This window comes from Balaenoptera physalus (genome assembly GCF_965194825.1).
Source record: "Balaenoptera physalus genome assembly, chromosome: 7".
Taxonomy (NCBI): Eukaryota; Metazoa; Chordata; class Mammalia; order Artiodactyla; family Balaenopteridae; genus Balaenoptera; species Balaenoptera physalus.
The window spans coordinates 86,268,054-86,291,964 of NC_138886.1; the positions used below are offsets into that span (position 1 = coordinate 86,268,054).

The 23,911-nt window shown below is 43.3% G+C and overlaps 1 protein-coding gene and 1 long non-coding RNA gene across 3 annotated transcripts in view; both read right to left on the reverse strand.

The window, feature by feature from the left end:
- The window catches only part of LOC309664556, a 365,050-nt gene that overhangs the window by 5,466 nt on the left and 335,673 nt on the right, over positions 1 to 23,911 (reverse strand). The window lies entirely within an intron of this gene.
- FBP2 (fructose-bisphosphatase 2) overlaps positions 2,051 to 23,911 on the reverse strand; it is a 42,203-nt gene continuing 20,342 nt past the window's right edge. Inside the window, exons 5-8 of one of the 2 annotated variants that reach the window (XM_082469842.1) lie at positions 16,126 to 16,263; positions 9,985 to 10,104; positions 6,747 to 6,940; positions 2,051 to 2,415 (exon numbers count right to left, since the gene is read on the reverse strand). In XM_082469842.1, coding sequence (XP_082325968.1) covers positions 2,409 to 2,415; positions 6,747 to 6,940; positions 9,985 to 10,104; positions 16,126 to 16,263 — 459 coding nt within the window. In that variant the 3' untranslated portion in view covers positions 2,051 to 2,408. Of the gene's footprint in view, positions 2,419 to 6,746; positions 6,941 to 9,984; positions 10,105 to 16,125; positions 16,264 to 23,911 lie in introns of both variants that reach the window. The other variant, XM_082469841.1, reaches the window with a different exon arrangement.

The following is a 23,911-nucleotide window of genomic DNA, read 5'->3' on the forward strand; positions in this document are numbered from 1 at the left end:
ACTAAAGACAGGACCTGGCACAAAGCAGGCGCACAACAAAATCTGCTATCTGGACGAATGAATAATTGATGTATCCACATTATATGAACACATTCTCAGAGTTTTAAGAGTCAAGCAGTGAAGATAAAGCAAAGGCCCGTTTTGGAAATGTATCCCCTTAAATATTCCCCTTCCTCAGAGGAACAACCACAATTATTAATTCAGGGATATTAACAGTCCTTTTGCTTTGTCTTTACCCAAACACACATGCAATTTTGTTTTTCATTGTTTTTGTTCCTTCTTTTTTTTTCTTTAAAGATGTAAGTGTGTCTTGTCCATCATAAAACAAGCAAAACCCCTCTTAACCCTGGGTTATTCCAGTTACTGCATTATGTTCCTCCTCCTGTTTCCAGCTGAACCTCTTGAACAGCTTGTCTAAACTTGCCATCCTCCACTTCCTCACCTTCTATTCTCATCCTAACTTAGGTCCGTCCCTAAAGTAAGGCTTTCCTTCCAGATTCTCCCAAATGACCTCATCTAGTCTAATTACTTCAGGTACCACCTCCATGCTGACGACTTCCTGTCCCTCTCCTGAGTTCCAAACCCATGTATCCAACTGCCTACGAGACATCCTGACTCAGCTAACCCACAAACATTTCAGACTCCAACATACAGAGCTGGAATCATCATCTCCAAGTGCTCCTTGGCTTTGTGGATGGCACGTCCATCCATATACTGCATTCCTCCCCTCTTCCTTTCTCTGACATACGTAATCAATCACCGATACATGAACCCTCATGAATAGCTCTCAAACACCTACACTCCTCTCCATCCTCATGGCTTTTGATCAGTGCCATTATCACCATCAATTTTGGCCAAGATGATGACATTAACCTTCTTAACGGTGACCTAACAAGCCTCTAGTTTGACTACTTCAACTCCATTGTCTATATTGTAGGTAATATTTACTAAAATGCATATTGATTATGTTCCTCCATTGCTTAAAACTCATCAGTGGCTCCCCATTGCCCTCAGGACAAACTCCATACTCCTTAACCAACTCAAAACACCCTGCATGAGTTGGGCCTTTCTTACCCCTCCAGCCTCATCTCTCACTACCCTCCTCACACTCTACCCCCCACAGCCATAATGAATTACCAGTTGTGCCCCCAATAAACCATACTCTACCCATTTTCAAATCTTTGCCCATCTGCCCCCTCACCTCTAGTGCTCATCCCTCTCACTTGCCTTCTCCGTCCCCCCTAACCTTCTCCTGACAAGCTAGTCCCACTTTCAGGCCTCAGTTTAAACGTCATTTCCACTGGGAAGCCTTGCCTGACTCTTCACTTCTGGAATGGCAGCTCCTCTAAATGGCTCCAAAGCAAACACACAGTACTTTATCCCCAGAATTACACGTGTGTCCCATCCACCAGGCCTGAGCTCTTTGAGGGCAGGGATTTTGTCTGTCTACTTCACAGCTAAATCCCTAGCACCAGGCATGGTACTTGGTTCGTGTGTGTGTGTGTGTATGTGTGTGTGTGTGTGAGAGAGAGAGAGAGAGGAAGAGATGCAAGGAAGCCAGTGAAGAGACAGATGCAATGAGAACCCTGGGGAAGGAGGCACAGATAATTACAGAAGTAGTAGTAGTAGTAGTCTTGGCAGACTTCACAGAAGTTATAGCCACTAGTGAAATGTGAAGGACTGGATCATGTAGTTTTGTCATTTTTTTAAAATTTTATTTTATGAAAGTGGCATCACGTCATATCTATTTGCAAAATGCCCTTTTCCCCTGTGATTATAGCTTGGTCATCTTTCCTCATTTGTACTTCAGATTGTGATGGTTAATTCTATGTGTCAACTTGGCTAGGCTATGGTGCCCAGTTCTTTGGTCAAACACTAGTCTAGAGGTTGCTGTGAAGATACCGTGTAGAAGTGATTAACATTTACAATCAGTTGACTTTAACTAAAGTTTTCTCTCGATGATGTGAGTGGGCATGTAGGGAAGGAAAAATTCTTCTCTACTTTCTTAGGGTGTCTGGCCTTCCTAAGAATTAAACTGACATAAGCCAGATTAACAGAAGAAAATCATACACATTTTATTAAATTTTACACATACATGGGGACTTTTACAAGAGAATGAAGTTCCAGGGAAGTGACCAGAGCTGAAAGCTTTTATACCCTTTAGGCAAAGAAATGATAAATTTGTGAAAAAATGACAAGACAAAGGGGATTGGCCTAAGGGCAGTAATTGTGGGGAAGTGACTAGAAGCTGTATATGGGGGACAGAGGGGTGCAAAACTAGTGGAAGATGAGGGTTATTTTAGCAGGTTTGTTCACACAGATCCACTTCCGTGTTGACTCCCAGTCTCTGGTGACGAGCACGTATTTCTCCTCCTGGTACAGGGAGGGCACATCTCTCGTGGGAAATTTCATGACCTGCTTTTAGGTAGAAAGGGCAGATCAGAAAGCTCTTCCTGGATCTGCTGATTCTCAAGTGCCTTCAGCTCAAAATAATCAATATGCCAAAGCAGCACATTTTGAGATGGCCTGTCCTGAACCCCTTCAGCCTCTTCTGTCAGCTAAAGGTCTTAAGAGCAAAACTGAGGTTTCTCAGGGAAGCAGGAATTCTGCCTCAAGACTGTAACATAGGTGTGTGTGTGTCCCCTATCGGCTCTGTTTCTCTGGAGAACCCTGATATACAGATCCACCTTATAGACCCACCCACCATTTCCTACTTTCCCTCCATATCTTTCTCATTTGTATTCTCTTCCTCACTAAAAAAAACAAACAAAAAAAATGTGATTAGATTTCATTTCATGAAAGTGAAGCCAGAGAGTAAAGAACATGTTAATTCTCATCAGGTTAAAAAGAAACAAAAGACCTTAGGGTGCTAGATGATATTTTTCTTTCTTTCTGCATTTGTCTATTTTGATGTTAAGAATGCCTTTGTATAAAACTATTTAAGGTATTTATTTCCATATTCATAAAAGACTGGAGTGGGTTTGGAAGTCCCAACTTATTTAAACTGCTGTACAACAAATCAACTATCTCCCTACAAGTGGACATTTAAATTGCTCTCATCTTTTTGCCATTACAAGCAATACTTAATTTTTAAAAGACTAATATAGGCTGTTTTATACCTACCAAAGTGTAGGACTACTGGGCCAGAGGGGCTGTCCATTTAAACAGAACTGCCAAATTGCCTTTCCAGAAGGCTGTCCCCACCATCTGTCTCACCAGCAGAGGGAACGGGGTCATTTCCCTGCATTGTTAGCGCATTTGATGTTTTCAGTCTTCATTGTACCCTGCCAATCTGATAAGTGAAAAGTGATGTTATTTTACTTACATTTCCCTGATCATCAGAGAGTCTAACCATCTTTTCACATGTTTATTGACTGTTTGTGTTTTCGCTTCTGCAAATTGCAGTTTTATATCCTTAATTTATTTCTCTAGGATAGTTTCCTTTTCCTCTCAATATGTATGATTCTTGATGTTCATTTTTTGTTATAGGTTGCAAATATTTTCTCCTAAGCTATCAATTGTCTTTTTTCTTTTGCCCTACCCAGGTACGTGGGGAGTTTCTTGCCTTTTGGGAGGTCTGAGATCTTCTGCCAGCATTCAGTAGGTGTTCTATAGGAGCTGTTCCACATGTAGATGTATTTCTGATGTATTTGTGGGGAGGAAGGTGATCTCCGCGTCTTACTCTTCCGCCATCTTGAAGCTCCTAAGCTATCAATTGTCTTTTAACTATGTGGTGTATTGTTTTTATTTTGATATATTCACATCTGTCTTTCCTTTATTTGTTATGCTTTGTGTCTTTTGGTCCCGTTTAAGGTCATAAATATATTCTTCTTTATCTTTTTGCCATACCTTTACAGTTTTATTTTGTATGTTTAATTCTGAAATGCATCTGCAACATGTTTGGGGATCTAGGTTTTGGGTTGTTGTTTTTTTTTCCCCCAAATGACTAGCTTATTATTCAAACACCAGTCATTCATGTCTCACTGATTTGAAACACCATGTTTTCTTCTTATTTTTAAAGAGTATCTATTAAAATGCTTCTCTCCTTTTGATGTGTTAATAGGTTTGCCCCCCCCAAGCTGCTGAAGCTCATCTGCCCAAAATACAATAGAAACCAGTGAATGGTCCCACCTTCCCCAAGTGGGGCCAGACCTGCAGAGGGTACTTTGGGGGCTGCTGGAAAATGGAAAGAACAACTGGATTTCTCCTGAGATAGACAAAAGCATCTAAACTGGGAAGGCAATGAGGAGGGAATGAGAAACCAAGAGGAAAGGGATTCTCAGATCATTTTGGCCAGAGAGCCCAACTTCTTTCTGAGGGTCTTTCCAGACCCTGCCTATGAAAGCACTGGTCACCCAGGCACCATTGCACCAATGCCCTTAAATCTTTGATATGTAGCCACTGAGAATGGAATGTGAGTCCCATACTCTCCCCTGCTTTCCCGTTCTTAGATTTGATGTGCAGGGACCAAGAGTCTCAGCTTGAAGAAGGGTAGTGAGTGAATGGATCTTTCCCTGAGCACCTACCACATTCATCAAAGCAACACAGACCATGATTGAAGGTGCTATCATCCACCTTCGTTTCCAAAAACTCCTTCTTCTCCTGGCTGTGTAGTCCTGAAACCATGTGCTCACCACATCAATTTATTCCTAAGAAGTGAAGACTTCAGCTGAAGTCTTCAGTTTGAACTTTCTTTCTGATAAAGAAAGTTTCCAATGAAATGTCTAATGAAGTATTAATAGCCCATTAGTTAGAATCAGAATTTTTCCTAGAAAATCCTTGTGTTTTGTGGAGGAAGATGAAAATTTTTCGATTACGTATTAAATTTTACTGCTTCTGTTACTGCTGCCAAGCAGAGGTGGACTGAGGAACACTACTGAATCCTGAATTATATCCAAATTGAAATCCATCTTGCCAAAGATGAACCACCTTGTCCAAAGCTAAAGTGGGAAAGGAATGTTTCTTCCCATGGTTTCCCCTAGCCCCCACCTCCCCACCACTGCCTTTTGCTTTAATCTAATGCACTATTTAATGGATTTTCTTTTTTTTTAATTAATTAGTTTATTTATTTTATTATTTTTGGCTGCATTGGGTCTTCGTGGCTGCCCACAGGCTTTCTCTAGTTGCGGTGAGCGGGGGATACTGTTCGTTGCGGTGCGCGGGCTTCTCGTTGCCGTGGCTTCTCTTGTTGCGGAGCACAGGCCCTAAGCGCGCAGGCTTCAGTAGTTGCGGCACGCAGACTCAGTAGTTGTGGTGCATGGGCTTAGTTGCTCCACGGCATGTGGGATTTTCCCAGACCAGGGCTCTAACCTGTGTCCCCTACATTGGCAGGTGGATTCTTAACCTCTGTGCCACCAGGGAAGTCCCTGGATTTTCTAATATTGAATCATTCTTGAATTTTGGAGTTAAGCCTGATTTTGTCCTGATGTATCATTGTTTTAAATATTTCTGGATTTGTTTGTGAATATTTCATTAGGTATTTTTGGCCTCCAGGTCCATAAACATATATAGCAACTCTTGGAAAAGCAAGCTGAGATTTCTGATGTATATGCCACCCCATCCCAATCTAGACATAATTTGGACAAATGAAGGGTCATTAACCAGTGCACTCTGGTTGGGGCCTAGGATAGATTAAAATATTTCCTGAAAATATTAAAAAGGAAAAGTCAAGAGGTTGAGAAAAGTAGGTATTAATTTTTAAATATTAATTCCAATTAGCATGTGGCTTTGTCAATAGGTGACCACATTTTTCTATTCAAATAGTTGTTGGGGGCTTCCCTGGTGGCGCAGTGGTTGAGAATCTGCCTGCCGATGCCGGGGACACGGGTTTGAGCCCTGGTCTGGGAAGATCCCACATGCCGTGGAGCAACTACGCCTGTGAGCCACAATTACTGAGCCTGCGCGTCTGGAGCCTGTGCTCCGCAACAAGAGAGGCCGCGATAATGAGAGGCCCGCGCACTGTGATGAAGAGTGGCCCCCACTTGCCGCAACGAGAGAAAGCCCTCGCACAGAAACGAAGACCCAACACAGCCATAAATAAATAAATAAATAAATAAATAAATAAATAAATAAATAAAGGCATCTTTCATCAAAAAAAAAAAAAAAATAGTTGTTGGTTATCCAAATCATTGCTCCTAATAAAGGTTTGATCCAAAATTTTAGAATTTAATACCCATGAGATTTCTAACTCAAAACCTATCCACAATAAGACAAAAACTTCTAAGAAATTAAGTCAGCCGTTTATATATTTAAATATATATAATGTATATATTTATATACCTTGAATATATATAAGTATATATAATAAGTATATATATAAAATATACATATCTATTTTATAGGAAAGGAAATTAATCACTATAGGACTCAGACACTAGGTTCAAATTTTAAGCAAACCAAGACAAATTCTTAACTGATCTCTGTACCTTTTGCCCACAAGTGGACAGCTGCTGATTACTTGGGCTGATAGACTTAGAATCACAACCCTATTTGTCACTGTTCATGACAGAAGACAAATCAAAGTTGTTCTTTTCACATGTGGGTTTTATTTTTAGCCCTTTACACTGACCACAGACTCGCCTCTGGCTTCTAGACTTGTCGTGAGCACTTGGCCACTGCTCTTCTGGATGTGATTTGGTGGATTTGCCTTTTGTTTCTCATCACCAGCATTCACTCACCTATCATTCATCTAGGGTCCTTAACAAGGTACAACACAAAGAGAAGAGGGCTTGAGGGGTCAGACTCACCACCTGCCTGCCTGGTTTTTCTGTACACAGGTGAGATATTCCTGCACATCATCCGGGGACCCTAGAATGAGGGGGACTCGTTGGTGAATGGCCTCAGGCTTCACGTCCAGCACAGGCTGGGTGCCTGTGGTCGCCATGCCTCCTGCCTGCTCGATGATGTAGGCCACAGGATTGCACTCATACAAGAGCCGGAGCTGCAGAGGAACAGAGTCAGGCGGACAAGTGTTGCAACTGGTCAAAATTCCCAAGCCATGCTCCTAAAGCTCCACGAGGAATTCCAACTGCTCAACTGCTGTCTCGTTAGTGCGAGTGCGTTTGCGCGTCTCAGCGGAGCCGGCTGCCCGAGCCCTACGCTCTCCAGAAGGCTGGGTGTCTCAGCTGATACTGATCACATATGCCTTTGGGGACACCTCTGGTTGATATCTACCTGTCTTGTGACCTTTGTGCTTATGAGAGCTTGGCCTTCTCACTTGGGAGTATGAGATCTAGGTACTCATTTCTCTTTGGTTCCGCAATGAGGTGAACTGATTCTGCGGGGCCCGGTTAGGAGCCTCTATATGCCAGGCCTTATGGCCAGTCAAGAGTCAAGCTTGGATGGGATCGGAAGGTCACCTCAGGAGTGCTGGCCAGTCTCTCAGGATAACCACAGTGTCCCGCGTCGTGGGGAGGAACATCTCAAGTGTCAACTTGGCCGAACAGTTTGCTGGTGTTTAAATGGCCTTTCTTTTTGGCCCCTTACACTAAGTTAGTTAACTCTCTCGTTGCGTGCTCTCTCACAGTATCCTGTACTTCCCCTTTCATAACAGTCCTGACTCTGAAGTTTGTTTAACATCTGCCTTCCTCCTTGGACGCCCTCCCTAGAGGGCAGGGGAGGGGTCTGTCAAGGTTGGTCTTTGTGGCATCTCCATTCCTAGTACTGCCTCACATGTAGAGAGTGTCCAAACAAGGCTACCGTGTACATTGCACAGGGGCTCCCAGTGGAGGGCAGAAATGGGGGGGAAAAATCAGCCTGCACCTTTGTTTGTCAAGCCAGGTACATGGGTCCAGGGCCGAGCCTGTTCTGAGGAAGAAATGCCTTTCTAAAAGTCACTGTGAGAACTAGCAGGTGTCTGTCCTGTGTCCAGTTAGAATATGGTGAATTGAATTGAAATGGGCTGACTGAATGTCCTTTCTGGATCTATTTCTGTCATTATGTTCTGACTCCCTCCCCATCTCCTGACCCACAGCGGACACACACACACATCACATTAGATTCAGGGTGACATTCTAGCTGCATGCTCTGACTCAGTATCATACTATCTTCTCCTTCCTTCCCCCATAGGTACAAAGTCTGTAGTTTAAAAAATTTTCTCCTTTTCCGCAACGAGCTTTCAAAGTGGTTGATCTAGCTCTGTGCAGCCTTTTTCTTTCCATTCTTTTCTTGAAATGCATCTGTTAAAACTACTTGGAGAAAATAGTTATATCTTGTGCTGATTTTTAAATTATTGTTATTTCAAAGAGAGGAACAAAATATCTCCAATCTGGGTTGGAGAGCCAGGCATCGAGGAGAAAGTAAATTAAGACTGTAGAGGGCATTTATTGCCATTTTGGGAAAACAGCATACCATGCTTTTGTTTGTATCATGTTGATTCAGATACAATAAATAAATAAGTAAACAAACAAACAAATAAATAAGCACATCATTCTTGCATAAAGCTTGTCTCGGAGCCAAGGTTTGTTCTGACCTTAAAATGCGATTCTTGTAGTAAACGCATCTTAAAACACAATGTCCAGATCTTCATGGTACCTTGACCTGCAGGCCATACAATCTATTTTTTTTCCACGATCAATATCTACACTGCTCTACAGAGATAAGCGCACATAGGAGGAGAACCCAACCACGCACCCACACACACAAATGTGGTCACAGAGACCTTGAGAGCTAAAACATGGAGGTCAGAAACCAATGATACTTTCAATACGGCGCTATGAATATAGATCTATATATGCAATACATGCTTATGGAAATGTTTTTGTAATTATATGTGGATATTTTCAGACTCATTTTAAATCATCTTAATAATTAGTAATAATTAGTCTTAATGTTCTCCCCGTTGAGTACGTGGCAAGATCGGTTCTACTTAAGAATTTCCACATTAAAAAAAAAAATAGGGGACTTCCCTGGTGGTGCAGTGGTTAAGACTCCACGCTTCCACTGCAGGGGGCGTGGGTTCAATCCCTGGTCGAGGAACTAAGATCCTGCATGCTGCGCAGCACAGCCAAAAAAAAGAATTTCCACATCTTCTACCCTATCTCACTTAATACTCCGTAACACTTTTCTTTCCTCCAGCACCTTTCGTGCAGATTTATCTGTGACTCTTAGTTCAACCAGCTAATACAGGTAAGCTAAACACTCACGTGAAAAAAAATGCCTGACATACCAATCTGCATATTAAAATCTCCTCTCTGGTCTCATGTGCTGTGTTAGATTTCTTATCATGGCTTTGAATCTGGCATTCCAATAATTCAGGTCGCCGCCCATGCTGAGAGACATATATACATGTGGCTACTTGTTAGTGTGTCAGAGAATATGACAGGCCTTTGTCTGGATTTGTCTACTTACCTATGATTCTGTGACTGGCTAAAAATCAGACACCTTTCCATGGCGGTGTCTATTCAAAACAGATGCATTGGGATCATAAAGTTGCAGTGAGACCTTCCAGGAGCTACCTTTCCAGAAATATTGAATGAGTTCTGAGCAGAAGTGCTTAGTCTGGACTTTGGGAACTCTCTAGGGAATTTTTGGGTAGACCTCAGATCATCGTGAACCCCATGAAAACATATGTAATGTGTATGTTTACATGTAATTTTCTTCTGGGAAGTGGGTCCATAAGTTTCATTAAATTCTCAAAAGGGTCTATGATGCAAAATCAGTTGCTGATGAAGCCGAAAGATAGACACAGCATGGGGAAAGTGGGAGATGAACACAGTTGACTCACAGTGAATTGAGGGGCATGAGGCCCGCGGAAGTGAAGGCCAGTGACAATCACCAATAACAACAACTTCAGCCGCCTCCTTCTCCACACCTTCTACCACAGCCTCAGAATTCACTAATGGGTTATAGACTTCGTTTCTCTTCCACCTGCCCACTCGCAGACAGACATGCCAAGGACAGGGCAGTAGCCAAAAAGCAGGCATGAGAAAGCAAATTCTGACTGGTTCCCTGAACGGGTTCAGCCAGCAGACAAAGAAGAGTTACCTTGCCCTTCGGATTTTTCTGGTTCGCTGGGTACAGGAAGATCCCTCCATAGACCAGGGTGCGGTGCACGTCAGCCACCATGGAGCCCACGTACCTGGCCCCATAGGGAGCACTGCCATCCTAGAAGGCAGAGAGGGAAGAGACAAGACGCAGTGAGCTTAGCAATTACTCAGCACCTGCTTCAGGTCACACATCCAGCTGGTGCGACCTCTGCATTCCAGGGCCTCCTTCTTCCACCCACTAGCTTAGGAATTGAAAATATTATATAACTGAGCATTCCATTCATTAGGCACCCCCAAACCTCAACTAGTGATTGGACTCATTAAATGTTGGACTACTTAAAGTGAGAGACAATATGTGTCCTAAGACAGAAGCTAACAAGAAAAAAAAAAAAATGTAAAAAAAGAAAGAAAGGGCTTCCCTGGTGGCGCAGTGGTTGAGAGTCTGCCTGCCAATGCAGGGGACACGGGTTCGAGCCCTGGTCTGGGAAGATCCCACATGCCGTGGAGCAACTGGGCCCGTGAGACACAACTACTGAGCCTGAGCGTCTGGAGCCTCTGCTCCGCAACAAGAGAGGCCGCAATAGTGAGAGGCCCGCGCACCACGATGAAGAGTGGCCCCCACTCGCCGCAACTGGAGAAAGCCCTCGCACAGAAACGAGGACCCAACACAGCCAAAAATAAAAATAATAAATAAATAATAAATAAAAAATTTTAAATAAAAAAAATTTTTAAAAAAAGAAAGAAAAAGGAAGTACAGACAAACGCCAACTGTTTGGCTGCTCCTTGAATCTCCACCTTGGCCCCCAGAGTTCAGAGCACTTTTCAGCTTTCTGAAAACCGGACTCCCTTGAACCATGACAACTTTTGCACTTAGTGTAAGCAGTGTTTATTCACTGGCAAAATTATTTTAAAGAGCCTTAGAAATCATGCAAAGAAATACAACAACTTCCTTATAAACCTCAATTTCATTAGTCATGTAATGAAAAGAATATTTGTTCTGAAAAAAACAAAGTTCATAATTTCCCTCAAGTAGGGCATGTCAGGTAAGGCACGACTATCTGATGAAATGGTTTGGGCAGGTTTGCTTTTCCTCATTCAGTGAGCCATCTGACATTTCTATGTCTAATCTAATAATTCTCTGACAGTGCAAGGAAACACCAAAACTCCTCAGGGCAGATATCCAGTGTTTTGTGCGGCATCAGCCACAATAAAATGCATTGATTTCATAAGCATTTATATTCATAAGCCAGGCCCCTCCATCAGTCTGTGACGCCCTTGGGGAAAAGACTTTCTGCTTGATCTTGGCATTCCCTGAGCCCAGCCTGGTGTGAGGCAAAAAGTACGTGCTGGGAAAATACTTACTGAATTTCATTTACGTGAGATTTCTTGAAAGCACTACTCAGGTTGTTACCTTAAAAATTACATGGGAAAAAAAAAATTACATGGGAGATTTTGCCTCCTCCATTTTATTCACATAATGATATTAAGTATATAAAAACACCTTCAGATGCCAATTAAGAGACTTCTCAGTAGGTAAAAGAACACAGGTCTGAATAGACCAATGGCCATAGGGATAAAGAAAATGGACTAACCTGAGAGATATTTAGGAAGTAGAGTTGATAACACCAAGTGAATGATTAGACATGGGCATAAGAAAGAGGTAATCCTCTCGACTCACTCCCTTAATGTTGTTGGGAATGAGTATGATGGTTGAGGCAGTATGGATCAAGAGAAGAAGAACCAGGAAGGAGCAGGCTTGGGGGTGTATGTTTAGTGGGGGGTGGGGGATAGGAGGGCCAGAGTTGGACATGTGGAGTTCTAGGTGTCTGAGGAGCAAGCAGATCTGAATTCCATCAGAAGAGACTGGATGAATTCACCCTGGCAGGATACCAAGTGTGAGCTGAAAGGTTTGTTTGGAATAGAGTCCTGTAGCAAGCATGAAGGGCAGGCAGAAGTGTGGAAGCCAGTAAAAGAGGCTAAGAAGATGGTTAGGAAGGTGGATGGAAAGCCAGACACAAGTCAAAGAAGGGGTAAACAGCCCTAAATGCCATGGAAAGGTCAGGTAACATAAGGTGGAAACATGACCGCTGGATTTGGCAACACAGATAAAAGAGGATTATAAAGGGAAGACAATGGAGCAAAGAGGGTTAAAGAGGGAATGACAGGAAAGAAAAACTTTTTAAAAAAAAAAAAAGGAAACATCCTTCCAACTTCTGGGTATTTATCCTAAAAAAATAGGAAATAGAATCTCAAAGAGATATCTCCATACCCATGTTCACTGCAGCATTATTCACAATAGCCAAGAAGTGGAAGCAACCTGAGTGTCCATTGACAGATAGGTGGATAAGAAAATGTGGTATATACACACAGTGGAATATTATTCAGACTTTAAAAAGAGGGAAATCCTGTCACTTGTTACAACATGGACGAACCTTGAGGACATTATGCTAAGTGAAATAAGCCAGTCACAAAAAGACAAACACTACATGATTCCACTTATCTGAGGTATCTAAAGTAATCCAGCACATAGAAACACATAGGAGAATGTGGTTACTAGGGATGCGGGCGGGGAGGAGAAAATGGGGAATTGTTGTTCAATGGATGTAGAATTCCAGTTTTACAAGATGAAAGAAAGCTCTAGAGATCTGTTGTGCAACAGAAGGCTTAGATTTTAATCCTGGCTCAACCAGTTAAATAAGGTCACCTTTACTCAAGTTACTGAATAAGGAAGAACAAATCTGACTCCATATTGGATCTGTTTATTTTACTTTAACCTTCCTATTCTATTGCTTTTGCTACAAATTAAGACTGTTGCCTCTAGGCTGAAATATACAGGACAGCCCATTCTCAAGGCTCTGACCTTCAAAGGTCACTTTTCCATTCATATAGAGATAAAAAGTTGCAGAACAGAGAATAACATTTGTCTTGTTGTAGATTTACAGGAACATCCTGACCTGACCTACCTGGACAGCTGCAAGAACAAAGGATTCTGACACCAAGAAGTCTGCAACAACCAATCACACACCCTTCCCTTTTAGTATAAAAGAAGCCTGAATTCTAACTCAGGTAAGGTGGTTCTTTGGGACACTAGTCCACCATCTTCTTGGTCTGCTGGCTTTCCCAATAAAGTCGCTATTTTTTGCCCCAGTAACTCGTCTCTCTATTGGCCTCTATTGCCATGCAGCAAGCAAGAAGAGCTTGAACTCGGTAACATTACTTGACTGTTCAGGGCCTCAATTTCCCCATATGTAAAATGGGGACTGTGGTGTTAATACTTATCTTGTAGTCTGTTGGAGAATTGAATGAGTTAGTACACAACAAGCACTAGGAACAGTGTCTGACACAGTACACACTAGCTACTATTATCATGACTAATAGAAGAGTGCAGTCAGGGATAGGAGAATCTGCTACTGTCAGGAGACAAACAGCAAAGGAGGACTGCTCCTTCCACAATGGCGGAGGGTAAAGAAAAGTGCCTGGACCACTTCCCATCTCCCGGGGGTGCGGTGTGTGGGAGAATGGCAGCCGGAACACAAAGATCCTGCAGGGAAGCAACGGCCTCAGGAAGAATGAGGAGTGGGAGGAGCACTGCCTGCTCACACTAGAGAGGGGCTTCCCGAGGGCAAAACTACAGGAGAGTAAGGGGACTTCTTTTTCAAAACAGAATGATCTATTTTCTTTCCATTTTTAAGTGTAAAAGTAAACATTCATTTTAAATGGAAGAAGAGGGGCTTCCCTGGTGGCGCAGGGGTTAAGAATCTGCCTGCCAATGCAGGGGACACGGGTTCGGGCCCTGGTCTGAGAGGATCCCACATGCCGCGGAGCGACTAAGCCTGTGAGCCACAACTACTGAGCCTGCGCGTCTGGAGCCTGTGCTTTGCAACAGGAAAGGCCGCGACGGTGAGAGGCCTGCGCACCGCAATGAAGAGTGGCCCCCGCTCGCCACAACTAGAGAAAGCCCTCGCACAGAAACGAAGACCCAACACAACCAAAAATAAATATAAATAAATAAATAAATTTATAAAATAAAAAAAATTAAATAAATAAATAAATAAATGGAAGAAGAAACCACAACATATTACAAATTTTTAAAAGCTGACTCACACTATACTAAACAACATAAAATCCAGAAAAAATATATTTTTTATTAATTAACTACTTGATATGCTTTTTCCCTTTAAATTTTCTTGGTTGTATACTCTTTGATTGCCTCTTCAAATGACAATGCTTTTGCAATAATTTCTACAAAGAGAGTTGGAATGATCCATTTTCAGTAACACATGATCATTGCACATATTCACACAAGAGAAAGTGAAGAACCCTAAAACCTCAACTTCCAGAAACAACTATTAACAAGATGGCACATTTTTAAGACATGTTATGCATACATACATACTATCTATATATCTGTGTGCATAAATACGTTCACATATATATGTGTATTTTGTGGACATGTTTCACTATCAATATATAAAGAAGCACTTACCTTCCTAATGGATGAATAGATGCGTGGCACAATATTTCACTAGAATATTGCAGATGCCCCCGACCAATCCTTCCTGATGGATACAATACTTCAGTTGTTCCTTTGTTGTTGTTATAAACAATGCTGCAGTGACATATCCTTGTTCATTTATCTTTTTTTATTTGACCTATTAGTTCTTTAGGATCAGTTTCCAGGGGAAATTTAGGATTAACTAAGTCAAAAGATTTGAATATTCAATATTTGAAATCATATTGCCAGATTGCCTCCCCCCAGAAAGGTTGTGGCATTTATGTTTCCTTTAACATTTTATGAGAGCGCTTATTTTCCCACACCACTGAGCACTATTCATCTGTTAGATCTGTGCAAATCTCATATGTGGAAATGATGTTGCATTTTAATTTGCATTTCTTTTTTATTAGCATCTTCCCATTTGCTGACTGGATATTTGTTTCTTCCATGACTTGCACTGTTGTGCCCTTTGCCTGGTTTTCTGTTTGGGTGTTCATCCTTGTATTTTGGTCCTTGTGTAGACAGACTGTTCACCTGTTGTCGGTCATATGTGCGGTGATTACTTTTTTTCTCAGTTTGTAACTTCTCCTTCAAAAAGATTTATGGGTTTTTTTTCATACGAGTTTGGTTTTTCAGTGGTAAAATAAGTATCTTCCTTTATGGGTTCTAAAAGAGGCGCATCTTAGTTTAGAATGGGAACAACCATGAAATCATCTCCAAGACTGGGAACTTGTAAATAATTTTGACTTTATCAACCTCACAATTCATATCCTGTTACTTCTGCCCTTAAGATATCTAACAGGTTTGTGCATGACAGCAAAGGAGAGGTACAGGAGACTGCACTTCTAAGAATTTTGCTTAAAGAACAAACAGAACAGAGAAAGAAGAAAACTCTCCAAAGCTTCCGTTTGAGGCAGCAGAGGCAGGTCCCAGCACCCTGTTGACTAACTGCTCTGGACCCTCTGGAATCCTGAGCTCTTTCTCCCTGGAGCTCGTGAAGGGCTTCCAGGGACAGCCAGGCTGGCACGTCACACCACTGTTTCTCCAGCCACTTCCAGGGTAGGTCAGACTTCACATTCTTGATCTGGAAATGCTCTGACTCCTTGCCACACCTTGTCTTAAAAGCGCTCTTTGTATGGCAGACATACATACTGGATTGTTTGGGCTATATTAATAGCCACATGAAGTCCAGGACTCGGTGATCACACTGAGAGCCAAAGACCTTCCTAAAACTTGGAGTAAACCCCAGGCCCTGATATTAGAGCATATGAATGGTACTTTTAAACGTAATTATTCCACCTAAATACAAGTAAGTGACCAGAATCAGCACTGGTGGTAGCTCAGCAAAAAATGACAGGGGAGATGCTCTGGCCTGAAACTCTGGATTTTGAAACATTGGTCTCTGCCTTCTTCATAGACAATTTCTCCTGGAAAAACTCACCTGGGGAGTATTATCTATAGTACGTAAATTTTAGCTATGAAAGATACTGATTGCTTATGAAGAAAGTCCGCCATTCTCATATGGGCCAGAGCCATAAACAGGGGCACCAACCTCTTTCAGCCAGGCCCCGACAGCCACCCCCGAAACAGGAACCCACTGAGACAGCATTCCCCCACCCTTCTGCCTTAGCTTTCTTCACTCACCTCGGGAAATTTCTTTTTCTTCACATATTCTGTGGTGGCAGCATCAAAATACTTGGCATAGCCCTCATTGAGGCTGTAAATCTTTCCTTTGTTTTTAATCTTGACATCTTTTTCCACCAGGACAAATTCACCAAGAGCCTAGAAAGGTGAAGAGAAACACCAGGAAGAAGAGAGATACCAGGAAACAGAAGCCAACAGCACACACCTCCAACAACCAGAGAACAGTAGAAGATGTGGGTCTGCTCAAAGAACCCTGGGGTTTGCCAGGTCCTCTGCAGCCTGCCCAGTGATGTTTTTATGAGTTATATAAAGAACAGTGACAAAATGGAGCCTGCACAGGCAGCTCAAGCGGTGATATAACAAGAAATAAAATAATTCAAAGGAAAAAGAGGGAAAATTTCCTTTGTAACTTTCACTGTAGCTACGTTACTCATTTGTAAAGAACCTAGCTGTATTTATCCCCCAAGTTCTCACCCCCGGTTAATTCCTAATGTTTTCAGGAAGATTTGGGCCATCAACAATGAGAGGAAGAAGTTACTCGAACGGGATTTGTCATGAAGGTGGGGGATGCAGTTAGACCACTAATTTGTGGTCCAGTTATTTTTCTTTAATTTATTTATCCTGTATTTCCTATACTGTTTTTGCCATCCTCTTCCACATTCAGTTCAGCTTTTTTTTTGGGGGGGGGGGGCGCAGCACGGTGAGGCATGTGGGATCTTAGTTCCCCAACCAGGGATCGAACCTGTGCTCCCTGCATCAGAAGCGTGGAGTCTTAAGCACTGGACCGCCAGGGAAGTCCCCAGTTATTTTGTTTATCTTAACGACTCAATGTTGGAAACCATTCAGAGTTCCTTGTATCCCAACTACTCTTATATGGGTAAAGAGAAATCCCTTCAGTCAGAAACTGTATTTGCTCAGCATGAGGAATAGTTGATAAAAAAATGTTTTTTACATCCTCAGAATTAGAGTGCTGACGGTCTCATCCCTAGGAATGTAATTAGCTAGCTGCAGATTCACTTTGAAAGGCGGGATGTCTCTCTAAGTCACTAGGAAGAAAATCAGACCCTGGAAATCTAATCAGTTTTGATTAAACTTTGAAGACTGAGAAAGTAAAAATCCCCCAAGATGACAGCTCACAGCTAGAAGGCTCCTAATGAACGTCTACAACACTCCCACAAAGGGACAAGGCCACACTGACCGTGTCCGAAACAAGACAATGATGAGGATACTCAAGTGCGAAAACAACTCGACGCGCCTCTCTTCTGCCAAATGTGAGTGATGAGTGCTTCTTTACCAATGAATCTCTACCCTCACTTTAAACTTCCCACCTCCTACATACAAACTGAGATACACAATCATTCATTGTACCCACATCTAGACAACACCCAATCCAGAGCTGACCCTCTCTTTCTCAAATACTCCTTAGAATCATCAAGCAAAACCCCAAGTGCTATAATAAGCCCAAGCCAACCCCCTCTTAGCACGATGCCTCACGGTTCCTCCAGAGTGCCTTCTCCCTTGCTAGTAAACCAGCCGCTTATGTTGCAGGGAAGTACTTGATGGTCTCTGGATCATGAGCTTTAATAACTTGCTCTGGACATTTGTTGCTTTGGAGCAGCTCAGCATGGAGTTCCACGTCCTAAAAGCACCCTAACTGCCTTTGAATAATTAACTTTTCTCATTGGATACCAGTCTAAGAAGACTCTAAGCTGGGCCTCCTCTAGCCCAAGGTCAGGCACCTGACTGAGCTTAGCAAAATAGATACTCCTCCCTGGCATTTGAAACCTGAGCAAGAGACACAGCATCAGGGGTGGTGTCCAGACCAGACTGGCTGTCCTGTGGGACCGTTCCTGTGAATCCTGCTTCCCAGACCTGCCCATATCTAGCCTGGGGCCTGAGCTTTCCTATTAATACAGTAAGTCCTTCACTTAGTTTAGCCAGGATCCTTTTCTTTTTGTTTATCAGCAAAGATCAAAGACAGATACTGTTGTCTAAATAATGTCTTCACTTATTTATCCACCCCAGGGGCTGTGGGTGTAGACACTCAGGCCCCTGGAGAGTTGTTCCCTATTGTGGGATGGAGGAACTGGCTGTGGAGCCTTACTCTAACCTGGAAAATAAATGCCTTTTTCTGACTGTGTGATCACTGGCACCCACTGAATATTAAAAGGGCCTCCCACAGCTTTGAGAAGAGGGTACCTGATTATCAAGCACCATATCCTTGTCACCCAGAAATGATATCTGCCGTTTGTAAACAAATGCCTTGTCATTGTGGCTTATACCACAGTTGAGAGTTTGGTTAACGTGAAGTGGTCCCTCTGTGCCTGAACAAAACATGTGCTCTGACAAAATCAAATTACCAGCCCTGCAAACTCACAGATCAGGCAGGCTCTCGTTGCCCCACCAAGGAACTCTGTCCTGTGAGGCCCTGCCTGAGTAACCTGCTGGCCACCCTCTATGGTTTTCTACCTGTGACAATTGCCATAAGCTGCTTCAACTTGAAGTCAACCTTTCAAACTGGTCCTCAGCTTCATACACTGGGTCCTTGCGCAAGTGTCCTTTGTAGTAGGGTGATGTGATCCAAAGGGTTTTCAGGCTAATAAAGAGAGCTCAGCAGAGAGCATGCTATGGTTCGTCTCTTCTTTCTGATGTGTAATCAAGCTGTCTGGCCTACCTGTATCCAGACTGGGCCCCCCTATTGTGACCGAAGGTGGAAAGCATGAGCTGTGTCTCTAGAATCCTTCAGCTCGACCCCTGAGCCAAAGGCACCTCCCTACTACCCTTAGAACCACTTCAGAATGTTGTTGGAGATACTTTGCTTGTAATCGAGAGAGTTTATTCAAAATTGTCTGGTATAACAGTTAAGCACAAAACTGCCTGTGAATTGGTGTGCCAAGGCCAATTCCTCTATGTGTGTGTTTATGTGTGTGTATGTGTGTGTGTTGGGGGGGTGGGTAGCGGAGGAGTTCCACACATACTGTTAAGGGAACCACTGACAGAAACTGCCCGCCCTGGTCAGGTACCATAGTAACCACTTGCATGAGTTATCTTACAACAGGAGGTCCTGGTAAGGAACATGGAACTAATAAGCTACCGCCAACCGGAAGAATTCAGTAAAGGTCAAAAAGAGAGAGGAGACCCCAATCCATATATATATCCTACCAACCTCCCAGAACCCTTCTTGCTGGAATCCTTCTTGGCTGAGCGATGCAGGCACCACCAGGAAGGACCCTCAGTCAGAATGATGGGACAGAGACAACCCCGAAACTAATCCCATTACCATAAAACCCAAGACTGTGAGTCACATGGCAGAGCAGTTCTCCTGGGTTCCCTTACCCTGCTGCTCTCCGCCTGGGTGCTCCTTCCCAATAAATCTCTTGCTTTGTCAGCACCTGTCTCCTTGGACAATTCATTTCTAAATGTTAGACAAGAGCCCACTCTCGGGCCCTGGAAGGGGTCCCCCTTCCTGCAACAATTCAACCAAGCAATTCTCGGACACCAGCAGTGTATCTGAAATTCAACTCAATTCTGACACTATCTACACAGAGGTAGCATCAAATTCTACAAGTTAAGGGTTCAGTCCTACAAGTCTGCCCTCTCCCAAAGTGGGGACACTTCAGACGCCAGTTCCAAACCCAGGTTGTCACCTATAATTCTGACCGGCCATAAATCAGAGGTTCCCAGGATGAAACCAAGCAGGGCCCTGTGGGGCTCCCAGGCATAGAGGCCTTTCTGTCCCCCATTTCTTGCAGGCAAGACTCCAGCCTCCATGACTTTCCCTGAGTTCCAAAGGGCAGATTCAAATAGTTGCTAATTAAGAAAGGAGCAGCCATGAAACCACCTAAGGTAAGATAAAAGGGACCAGAGAAGCTCATCAAGATTAGGAGACCTGACCACCTGAGACCCTGCACAACCCTTATCTTGTCAGCAACCCCACCCTTTTGAAACTTTGCAGAAGAAAGAATGCAAGACTGTTACTGCCTTGATCCTTATCACATACCTCTGACCATGAGCCCTGACTATAATACCTCTCCCTATTCCCCAGGGAGGGGGGCACAGTTCTTGAGGTGCTAGCTTACTGTGTTTCCTCTTTGCCTGGCAAAGAAATAAAGCTTTCTTTCTTCTCCATAACTCTGTCTCCATATTTCTGTTCAGCATCGGTATGCAGGAAAGCCAAGATTTTAGCATCAAGGACCTCTTTCTCAGGTCAGTTAATTTGCTACAGTGGTTCCCAGAACTTAAAGAAGCATTTTACTTACTAGATTACTGGTTTCTTATAGAAGTCTATAACTCAGGAACAGCCAGATGGAAGAGATGCACAGGGAAATGGTGAAGAGCTCCCCTGCCCTCTCCAGGCTCACCACTCTCCTCAGTTTCAACCCAGACGTTCTCTGAACCCAGTCCTTCGGGTTTTTATGGAGGCTTCATTATACAGGTATTATAAGCATGATTGATTAAATCATTTGTAATTGATTCAACCTCCAGTCCCTTTCCCCTCCTCAGAGGCCAGGGGGTGAGATTGAAAGTCCCAACCCTCTAATCACGTGGTTGGGTCCATTGGAAACCAGCCCCCATCTTTAGGAGCCTTCCAAAAGTCACCTCATTACCATAACAAAAGACACCTTTAGCACTCTCAACACTTAGGAAATTCCAAGGGTTTTGGGAGCTGTGAGCCAGGAACCATGGATGAAGAACAAATATATGAGGAATATATTTTGGTCATCTTGAAACCGTGCACCTCAGATTGGGACTTGAACCCCTGTGCCAGAACTCGAACACAGCCTAAACCCAGATTGGGACTTGTACCCACACTGCTAGGACTCAAACCCGGCCAAAACCCAGTCTTCCAACTGAGATCCCACATCTGGTTTCAGCACTTAATGAAGCTCATGTTCTTGATGTCTCATTGCAGAAAGAATTCAGTGAGGAACAAAGTGATAGGTAAGAAGTGGATTTATTTTATTTTTTATTTTTTTTAATTTAATTAATTTATTTATTTGTTTATTTATTTTTGGCTGTGTTGGGTCTTCGTTTCTGTGCGAGGGCTTTCTCTAGTTGCGGCAAGTGGGGGCCACTCTTCATCGCGGTGCGCGGGCCTCTCACTATCGCGGCCTCTCTTGCTGCGGAGCACAGGCTCCAGACGCGCAGGCTCAGTAATTGTGGCTCACGGGCCTAGTTGCTCCGTGTCATGTGGGATCTTCCCAGACCAGGGCTCGAGCCCGTGTCCCCTGCATTGGCAGGCAGATTCTCAACCACTGCGCCACCAGGGAAGCCCAGAAGTGGATTTATTTATAGAGAAACACTCCACAGATAGAGTGTGGGCCATCTCAGAAGGTGAGAAAGGCACCAGGGTATGGGGTTGTCAGTTTTTATAGAGGTGGGTAATTTCATAGGCTAATGAGTGGGAGGAGTAGTCCAGCTATTTCAGGAAGGGGCAGGGATTTTCAGGAACTGGGCCACCACCCACTTTTTGATCGTTATGGTCAGTCTTGGAACTGTCATGGCACCTGTGGGTGTGTCATTTAGCTTGCTGATGTGTTACAGTGAGCATATACTGAGGCTCAAGGTCTAGTGGAAGTCGACTTGTCCGCCATCTTGGACCCATTTGGTTCTAATCAGTTTATGTCATGTCCTCGGGCTATGTCATTCTTTCAAAGATCGTGCCCTGCCCCCTTCCCTCCTGTTTCAATCTGAATGATCAAATTTATTTTTTTCTTAGAAATCACAATTATCACAGCCTGAGTGTGACTCTTGGCTCCACTGCTACTAGCATGACCTTGGGCAAGTTACTTACCCTCTCTGTGCCTCACTTTCCTCATCTGAAAATGAGAATAATAGTAGGACCTACACTCACAGGGCTGCTGTGAGGCTTAAATGCATTAATATATGCAAGTTGCTTAGAACAGATACCTATCCACCACTTAATAAGCACTGTCTAACTGTCAGCTACTATTCTGAGAGTATTATTGTAACAGGGAAGAGTTAAATCAGACTCCATGTTCAATCTGTTTCTTTGACTTAACCTCTGCTTTTGTTATTATAATCATACATAATGGCCTGCCACAGGGAACCCTTACCCTGTGGCTGAATGTTAAACTAAAGTGCCTTTGCTCAGCTCACAGGGAGATAATCTGACCTTGATCACCTGTGAATGGCTGCAGAAAAGAAGAAATTAACACATCCCCTCCCTCCCGATGTTGGCCAAGACAGGCAAAACTAATGGCCTCTTTACTTCACTTCCTCACCTCCTCCCAGTCTCTGTTCTATAAATGAAACTGGCATCCAGAGCCAGTCAGATAGTTTTTTGGGGACCCTAACCTGCCATCTTCTCGGTCTGCCGGCTTTCCAAATAAAGTCGCTATTCCTTGCCTCAACACCTTGTCTCCCAATTTATTGGCTGTCGTGCAGCAAGCAGAACGAGCTTGGGCTCAGTAACATTATTTGTGAACTACAGATTCCTGCTTCTATGAAAATAAGGAGAAATTAGAGCATCAGTAAACCGACACAGCAATGAGTTTTGCTCTGATGGGTTTATATGTGAAAAATTTAGACTTTAAGAGGTACCAGATGGACTTCCCTGGTGGCACAGTGGTTAAGAATCTGCCTGCCAATGCAGGGAACACGGGTTCAAGCCCTGGTCCAGGAAGACCCCACATGCCGCCGAGCAACTAAGCCCGTGCACCACAACTACTAAGTCTGTACTCTAGAGCCTGCAAGCCACAACTACTGAGCCCACGTGACACAACTACTGAAGCCTGTGCACCTAGAGCCCATGCTCCACAACAAGAGAAGCCACAGCAATGAGAAGCCCACGCACCGCAACACAGAGCAGCCCCCGCTCGCCGCAACTAGAGAAAGCCCACGTGCAGCAACGAAGACCCAATGCAGCCATAAATAAATAAATAAATAAATTTTTAAAATAATAAATAAATAAATAAAAATTTATAAAAATAAAAGATACCAGATTTCCATACTATAAAGTTTAGTTTAACTGTTTTGAAATTTGTAACCCCCTTCCATCCACTCACATGTGAAACAGGAAAGAAGGGGGCAGGGCACAACCTTTAAAAGAATGACAGAGCCATTGAGGACACAACAAAAACTGGTTAGAACCAGTTAGGCTCAAGATGGCAGAAGACTTGACTTCCAGTGGACCTTGAGCCTCGTTATACGCTCAATGTAATACACCAGCATATGCTAAATGACACACCCACCAGCACCATAACAGTTCCAAGGACAACCATAAAAGGCCAAAAAGTGGGCAGTGGCCCAATTCCTGGAAATTTCCGCCCCTTCCCCAAAATAGTTGGAATAACCCTCCCACTCGTTAGCCTATGAAATTACTCAGCCCGTAAAAAGCTAACCACCTCATATTTCCGGGCCTCTTGCCTTCTGAGATGGCCCACACTCTGTCTGTGGAGTATGTTTCTGCTTTGGCCACTCTCACTTTCCAAGACAACCCCATGTCCTGTGGCCATTCTCGCCTTTTGAGACAGATTCTGTGTATGGAATATGTATCTCTCTAAGTAAATCCACTTCTCACCTATCACTTTGTCTCTCACTGAATTCTTTCTGTGATGAGACATAAAGAACCTGAGACCTCAGACCAGGTGTGTGATCTCAATTAAAAGACAGTGAGTTCAAGTCCCAATCTGAGTTGTGTGGTTTCACATGCACCAGCATGTAAAATCCTGAAATGTTTGTCTAAAATATTTGTTTGATCAGTGCATTATCTCCCTCCACTGCCTAGAATGGTATTTGGGGACACACTAGATGCTCAATAAAC